The 8173-nt window shown below is 38.5% G+C and overlaps 1 protein-coding gene across 1 annotated transcript; it reads left to right on the top strand.

The window, feature by feature from the left end:
• Nucleotides 1-216: 216 nt before the first annotated feature.
• On the top strand, nucleotides 217-8173 carry neurod1 (neuronal differentiation 1). The gene is made up of 4 exons (XM_023296106.3): nucleotides 217-346; nucleotides 2110-2396; nucleotides 4232-4461; nucleotides 7093-8173. Exons 2-4 carry the CDS (start codon nucleotides 2122-2124, stop codon nucleotides 7653-7655), a joined length of 1068 nt encoding a protein of 355 aa, XP_023151874.2. The 5' UTR covers nucleotides 217-346; nucleotides 2110-2121; the 3' UTR covers nucleotides 7656-8173.

Here is an 8173-nt window from a genome sequence, read left to right as displayed (position 1 = left end):
GAGAGAGAGAGAGAGAGAGAGAGAGAGAGAGAGAGAGAGAGAGAGAGAGACTTTGGCTGATACAAATGGAAGATTTGTCACGTGACCCCCGGGGCCGTTTTAATGACGTAAGCACCATATGGCGCGTGCCGGGAGGGCGTGGCCTCGATATGCTAATTACCCCCAACCCGTCTTCAGTGTGTGTGTGTGTGTGTGTGTGTGTGTGTGGTGTGAGTATAAAAGCAGCAGCATCCCACAAACACCCCATAAAGCTCACAGCAGATCACGCACAGACAGTCACGCACGGACACGCAGACAGAGCGCGCGGGATGCGTGCGATCTGACGGACAGCATCTCGTTACAACAGGTAGGTTTCTGATCACCGATAATAATAAATATGTGATTGATGAACTCCTCCTTCAGGATAATCATAGTAACAATAATACTTATTTATACCAAATCAATCACCTGCTAATGACCATTTAACTCATCAGCAGATGAATTATTCCTCTCATCGGCATCAAAGTGAATCACCAAAACTATCTTCAGCTTCAGTTAATCGTTTTTTGATCCACTTTATTAGATTTTTTTTTGCATTATGTTTTAATGTTTTATCATTTTATTTGCTGTTTTACGTAACCCTGTTAAATTGTTCTCCTCTGAAACATCTCTCTTGGTCCCTACAATTAAAAAAAGATACTTATAATTTAAAATATATACCATATTTCTTCATCCGTTTGTTGTTTAGTTGTTTATTTTTGTATTTCTCCGGTGTTTTCGGTCACGTCCACCTCTCTGTGAGTCAAAGAAAACGGAATGAAAAAAGTTAAATTGCCAGCAAAAGATCAAGTATTATTATTATTATTATTATTATTATTATTATTATTATTCAACTGTCAATAATTTCAGTTAACTAAAATTCATGGTGTTGCGTCTTATGATAGAATAAAAGCCCGTTTTCTGTGCTGGTACAGAAAACACATTCATAAATATTTTCCATCTAACATTTTCTGCCAGGCCTATATATCATCTAAATGCTAAAGAATTAGATTTTTCGACTAAAATCTACCTGCAGTATTCTAGACAGACACTACTGACTCATTTAGGATCGAACGAACGGAGCCAATAAAGACATGATTCCGTTTCTCTTCTGCACGTTTGGCTCCAAAGTTTCTATTCTTGCGACGGTTTTAGATTTTTAACAGCAGCTAAAGGTCGCATCATGTAGAAACTGTAGAAACTAAAGTCATTTCCGGTATAGTTGTAATTTTGGGATGTATAAATTAAATTCCCTTCTCTCTGCGGTACGAAAGCGAGTTTTCTGCTCTCCCTCCGCGGCCAAATGACTTATTTTAACTGCATCGAGTTGATTTATTAAAATCAGATATAAATTAGAGAGCTCTTCAAATTAAGATTACAGCTTTATTTCTTATATATTTTTATGTTAGATACAGTTTAACTCAGAGTAAGAGTTCTGTCACACTGTTTATGTATTTCTTTCCATTTCATTTAAAGGAAAATATATATTAAAGCCTCGTTCATTCATCGTCCATACACCTGCTGTCTCTGTTTAATCCCCCAAATACAGAAAAAAAGAGCAAAAAAATGAAATAAAGTAAAACAAAAAATAGATATAGAAACACAAATCTAAAAAAATGAGCAAATAAACAAATAAATTAAACAAAAAAATTATTATATATGCATATATAGAAACCCAAATATAGAAAAGAAATAAGTAAAAATAATATACATAAATATATATGTATGCAAAAACAACAGAAAACACTAATTAAAAAACAAAACTGATGTATTTTAGCATCAGGGGTTTTACAGTTAAGCAGACCAAATGTTCAGCTATATGAGTCTCAGCTTACAGGAATGAATCTTTCCATCATTATATTAACATTTTAAAGTGTGGTCCATCTGGAAAACCTTCAAAATTAGTGTTTGGAAACATTTTTATTGCTATTTAGTGGTCATTTAAGTGAAAATCTGAATTACAACTGCCACGTGTTCTTCTAAATGTTTATTATTAATTCTGTTTTCTTCTGTAAGTCTGCACAGAGTGTGACGTTGAGCGTTCAGGAGCATTTTATTGTTCTCTAACGAGCATCTTTCCTGTGTTTGCAGAGAATCAGCATCATGACCAGGTCTGTGCGGGAGGAGCAGGAGCAGGAGGAGCAGCAGGAGCTCCGGAGTCCCACAGGAAGAGACTCTGAGCGGGAGAGAGGAGGAGGAGCTGCTGGAGGAGGAGGAGCAGGGGAGGAGGAGGAGGAGGACCGCTTCCACCATCTGGAGGACGAAGAGGAGGACGACGACGAGGAGGAAGAAGAGGAGGAGGAGGAGGAAGACGGAGAGAACAAGCCCAAGAGGCGAGGGCCGAAGAAGAAGAAGATGACGAAGGCTCGCCTGCAGAGGTAGACAGGCTTTTTCCTCTGCTTGTTTTCAGTTAAAGTGGTTCAAATCTGCAGGATTCATCCTCTGGGGACAAATTTAACAGCAGTCTGACTGAAAGACTGACTGTGAAATGAAAGAATCATCACGAAAATCTGCAGATTATCTAGTGTTTTTGAGCTTATAAAGAGTTGCAGCCGTCCAGCAACAACCTTAGTGCTTTGTTTCAATAACACAACTCTCATAGTCTCATTTCAGTAAGAATAGTCAACTTTAAACCACCTACTCAGACACTGAAAAGAGAAGTTGGTGATAGTGCAGCTAAAGAGGGAGCGGCGGAGACCAAAACGGAGCTAAAAGAGGTTGAATATTGAACTAACATAGCTGTGAATGCTTTTTATTGCCTCACAAGAGGTTAGAAAAACATCCTGAGAATACATTTATGCAACTTTCCTGCCCGTCCTTCTAATGCTTTCCTTCAAAATGCCGCTTGTATTTCCAGATTCTGTATAAATCCAAACATTTTTAATGAATGGGGTAGTGTCTGCAATAAGTCTAATGCAGAAGCTGTGGTAGATAGTGCACATATTTATGAACATTATAGGATCGTAACTCATTAAATGTTGTTGGTCTAACGACCTTAAAGTGTATTCAGGATCATCTTTAGCACCGCTGATGTAAAGAAGCCGTACAGAAAACATGCAGAAGTATAATAAAAGTCACAGAAATGATTGACAACTCTAATAATTATCGGGAATCAGGGTCCTGGCCACTGTTTTAGCAGCAGATTATAGTCTACATGAAACCAGAGTGTAACTTTCTCTTGTTCTCTGACATTTATAGCTTAATTAACTCACTCTAATCTGAACTAAACCTCAGGGAGCTAATTTTCTGTCCCTGCATTTAGTCTTTTACAATCTCCTCTGCAAATTTGCCCGCAGATAACAATGTGTAATTTTAATAAGCTCCTAAACAGAATCGAGCAAACAACCGTCATGTGGTCTGTTCATTTTTAATATGCGTGAATTCCCAGAGTGTTTACTGCAAATTAGACAGCAGCGATGTAGGAACATTAGTGGGACATGGAACCACAAGATTCCGGTTTATTTTGTTAATCCAGGTTAATCTAAAAGTCAGTGTTCACCAGCAGGTTTCAGTCGCGCTTTTCCATCGTCTCAGGTGTGTTTGACTGAACAGGAAACTACAATTCAAAGAGCTCTTGATCCTTTAACCCTCCTGTTGTCTTTATTTACGAGCACCAAAAAATATTGTTTCCTTGTCTGAAAAAAAATCCAAAAATTCAGCAAAAAAATTCCCCAAATTTCAGAAAATTTGCAAAATCTTCAGGAAGAAAATTCCAATAATTCCTTAAAAGTTTCCCTTAAAAGTTTTATTTAAAAAAAATCCCTCAAATTTGGCAAGAAAATTCTTGTAAATATTTTCAAAAAATGAGTAAAAATCTTCCCAAAAAATCCTAAAAATATCTAAAGTGATTCCATATATATCAGTAAAACTTGTAATAGTTTCTTTAAGAACATTCAGAAAAAAATCATTTTTGTGAATGTTCTTAAGAAACATTTTTAACATTTCTTTTTTTCCACCAAAATATGTTCAAAGATTTCCCAAAAATGTTGAAAATGTGGACTTCAGAAGTTTCATTGTGAAATTTTTTTTTTTTCTTCACATTTTCAAACTTTAAAACGGGTCAATTTTGATCCGCAGGACGACATGAGGGTTAACTGCATTTCTTCCATCTCATGTGCGTAGGAACACTATTGGCACTATTGGGCTGTAAGGACTTTCAAAAACGCTGATCGTTGGTACCTAATGTGCATTTTTTCTGTCTCTCTCTCTGCAGGTTTAAGGTCCGTCGGATGAAAGCTAACGCCCGGGAGAGGAACCGCATGCACGGGCTGAACGACGCTCTGGAGAGTCTGAGGAAAGTTGTCCCCTGTTACTCCAAAACCCAGAAACTGTCCAAGATCGAGACGCTGCGCCTCGCCAAGAACTACATCTGGGCCCTGAGCGAGATCCTGCGCTCCGGGAAGGCGCCCGACCTCATGAGCTTCGTCCAGGCGCTCTGCAAAGGTGAGAACAGCAACAAAAACTGGACTGAAGGAGTCTCTGATCTCTGTTCAGAGCAAAAAACAGTGACCACAACGGTTTTATTTATGTACAAATGTCAATCAAACATAGCAAAATGTTAGCAGTGCACCCCCTGGTTTAGTAGTTTCGAACCTAAACCTGAATAAATGTTTTTAAAGTTCCAAACTCAGCATGTTAACTGACTGGACAACATTTAGCAGATGTCGTGTTTAAAATAAGATATCTGCTAATGTTGATAGATGGAAATGTTATTTAGCATTCAAAGAAAGTTACTGACAAATCAAACGTTTGGCCTCCTAACGGTGAGACAAAAAAGTTACAAAGCAACAAAAAATGGACAAATGTCAAAAATGAGACAAAAAATGACAAAATTGAGAAACAAAGTGACCAAAAAATATACAAGCAAGATAAAAAGGAAACACAAAATGACAAAAACATGAGACAAATGACAAAACTCAGGCAAAAAAAGACAAAAAGTCCAACAAAAACAAGGCAAAATATTACAAAAATGAGACAAAACGACAAAAAATGAAACAAACGACATGAATCAAAACGAAAAAAAAGACAAAAAATTTGACAAAAAGTTATAAAGCGCCAAAAAAATGGACAAACGACAAAAACGAGGCAGGAATTTGCATAAAACGACACAAGACTAAAAACAACAAAAACAGGAGACAAACTATTACAAAAATGAGACACAAAACGACAAAAGCACAATGAACAATCTAGTATTTTCTTCTGTCATTTTTACACTTTGAGGGCCGGATTGGACCCTCCAGAGAGTCCAATCCGATATTCTAAGGGGAGCAGGAACGTTTGTACCAAATCTAATCGCAATTGGACATATTTTAAAAAGTCAACATTGTCAACCTCCTCAGAATAAAACTCTGTTGATCCCTGCAGTCAGTCAGCTTCATCCTTTGGGGACCATGAATGTCTGCATCCAGTAGTCAATGAAATAATTCAGTTTGGTACCATGAGGCAGGAGGACAAATATCACTTAACTTGGCTCAGAAATAGTCTTGTGAAATGACCTCAGAGCCACGTTTTTATTTAGTTATAATATTGGCCCACTGATAATATCAGCCTGATATTGGCATAAAAATATAATATCAGTCAATATCGTTATCGATTTTTTTGCCTATCATGAAAACCAATAAAATAATGCTTGGATTTCGCCAGTGTTTACCGACTCATAGAGGGAGGGAGAGCGTGATCTGTTATTTGAGACGATTAAAAATATAAATATGTCACTTTTTCCATAACTGAAGTTGAAGTAGTTTTCTTCTTTTGCACAGACAATGTTTACATTTAAAAGTCTTGTTGCATCTGAGAATACATCCAGTGGGGCATCACAATAAAATCAGGCATGATGTGTTAATTCCACCACAGGAGATATGTGACAGACTGTAGGTGAACATATTAAAACTAGCTGCTGTCAGAGTCTGAGCTTCACAGCACCCACAGGCGAGTGTATATATTAAATAATCCAGATATTGCCGGGGCTGTTTTGTTTTTTTCCTGGCCTTCTGATGAGCAGTTAGTTTTCCTCGAGGTGAATTTTAAATGTTCGGTCAGGAGACGTTGAAACTCTCTTGATATGAGAACGTCATAACGATAGACTTAATGAGGATTAAACGGTGTATAGATGATGGATGGATGAACATTTACTGTCATTATTCAATATCTGAACATACTCTATTAACAGTTACTAAAATATTTTTACATTTATTGACAAATATTAATAAGCATTAATATAATATTTAGTAATATTTGAGATATTAACTGTAAACGCAATAATAGGTTTCAAAATGCATCATTTGTATGGTGTTTATATTACATTTAATAACAGATTCACATTTATTTACATTATCTGGCATTTATTAACACTTAAAATGATGTTAACTAAATTATATTCATATCTATTTACAGATACTAACAGCTGATATTGGCTAACAGTAAAGTCAATCTATAATTGAGGTACTTTTCCATGGGATATATCTTGCATACATTTTTATTAAAAGAAAAAAAAATGTTTTTTATGTTAATTATGATCATGTTTTTACAATTTCCATAATTATTTATTATGGAAACAATCACTTATTAATAAAAAATGACTGGATATCACTAAAATGTCAACTAAATAACCGTCCTAATTTAATAACAACCACCTTCTAATTAGCTAAACAATAATAAAATGAGCTGATTCAGAAATAGTTTGGATTGTGTTCTTTTTAAGTTGAGATAATCAGGACAGATATTTCTTTTTTGGCAATATCATACATATATCAAATTTTATATGGAAAACAACAAATTAAATCACTTTCCACTAAGTTGCCCATTACAAAAACACCTCTCAAGGAAGTGTGTTAATTCCAGATCACATGACCTGCTCCACGTTTTGTGTCGTTTTTGTCATTTTCTGTCTTGATTTTGCCATTTTGTGTCAAATTTTTGTCATTTTGTGTCTCATTTTTGTCATTTTGTGTCTGAGTTTTAATAAAAAATGACTGAATATCTCTAAAATGTTAGCTATGATACAAAACCCCCTATTATATATTGACCCAGGTATTGATTGGTATGTATTGATCCGTATTGTGTCTCTGCTGTCAGGTTTGTCTCAGCCGACCACTAACCTGGTCGCCGGCTGCCTGCAGCTGAATCCTCGGACCTTCCTTCCGGAGCAGACCCCCGACCTGCCGGCCCACCTTCCCCCCGCTGGCGCTGCCGCCTACCCCGGACACTTCTCCTACCAGAGCCCCGGGCTGACGGCCGGCCTGCCCAGCCCCCCCTACGGCACCATGGACCCGTCCCACATCTTCCACCAGGTGAAAGGCCAGCCCTACGGCCCTCTGGAGCCCTTCTTCGACGGCGTCCTGGTGTCGGACGGCCCGGCCTTCGACCCGCCGCTCAGCCCGCCGCTCAGCATCAACGGGAACTTCACCTCGTCCTTCAAACACGAGGCCGTCGCCGCCGCCGAGTACGACAAGAGCTTCTCCTTCAGCGTCCACTACGGGGGAGGAGGGGCCGGCGGACACGGCGCCATCTACGGCAACGGGGGGTCCAACCCGCGGTGCGCCGACATGCAGGTGGACGGGCTGATGGGCTTTGACGGACACTCGCACCACGAGAGGCTGATGAACGCCCAGCTGAACGCCATCTTCCACGACTCCTGAGGACGAGGAGGACGAAGGACTGAGAGCCTGATGGAGACAAGAGAGACCGTTACCATGGAGACAGACAGTCCCACGTCCTTCTATCCTTTCATCTTTCTGTCTGTCCTCGCTTCTCTTCTTTCTGTCTGCGTCAGCGATTCTTTCTGGTGATGTAACCTTCTTCGTAGCGCTTCGTCCTGCAGGAGACGCTCTCTGAATGTCTCGTTATTGTCCACGTTAAAAATAATCAGTAATCACTGAGCAATAATCTGGAGGAAACTATGCAATTTTGTTAAAACCTGAGTGTCGCTCAGCGGATAATTCCAAATGTTGAAAGAATAAAGATTTCTCTATTTTTGGTCAGTGTGTGAGGTGGGGTTGGGCCGGCGTCGGGTCGAAGTGTTCACGTTGTTCATGTGGTTTTTACTTTTTGCTTTTTATAACGTTCCTGTAGTGTTCTGTTAACATTTCATGTGGTTCATATTTTATATGATAGATGTTTATAAAGACCTTTTATTAAAAGGATCGATGTGATTCGA

Source organism: Amphiprion ocellaris, chromosome 11 (genome assembly GCF_022539595.1).
Source record: "Amphiprion ocellaris isolate individual 3 ecotype Okinawa chromosome 11, ASM2253959v1, whole genome shotgun sequence".
Classification (NCBI taxonomy): domain Eukaryota; kingdom Metazoa; phylum Chordata; class Actinopteri; family Pomacentridae; genus Amphiprion; species Amphiprion ocellaris.
This window is presented reverse-complemented; position numbering and strand designations above follow the sequence as displayed.

What these genes read in the sequence shown, in the direction of transcription:
- neurod1 (XM_023296106.3), top strand. Translation starts at nt 2,122, where the DNA reads ATGACCAGGTCTGTGCGGGAGGAGCAGGAGCAGGAGGAGCAGCAGGAG. An exon ending in ACGAAGGCTCGCCTGCAGAG is followed by an intron (nt 2,397 to 4,231) that starts GTAGACAGGCTT and finishes CTCTCTCTGCAG; the next exon opens with GTTTAAGGTCCGTCGGATGA. An exon ending in CGTCCAGGCGCTCTGCAAAG is followed by an intron (nt 4,462 to 7,092) that starts GTGAGAACAGCA and finishes CTCTGCTGTCAG; the next exon opens with GTTTGTCTCAGCCGACCACT.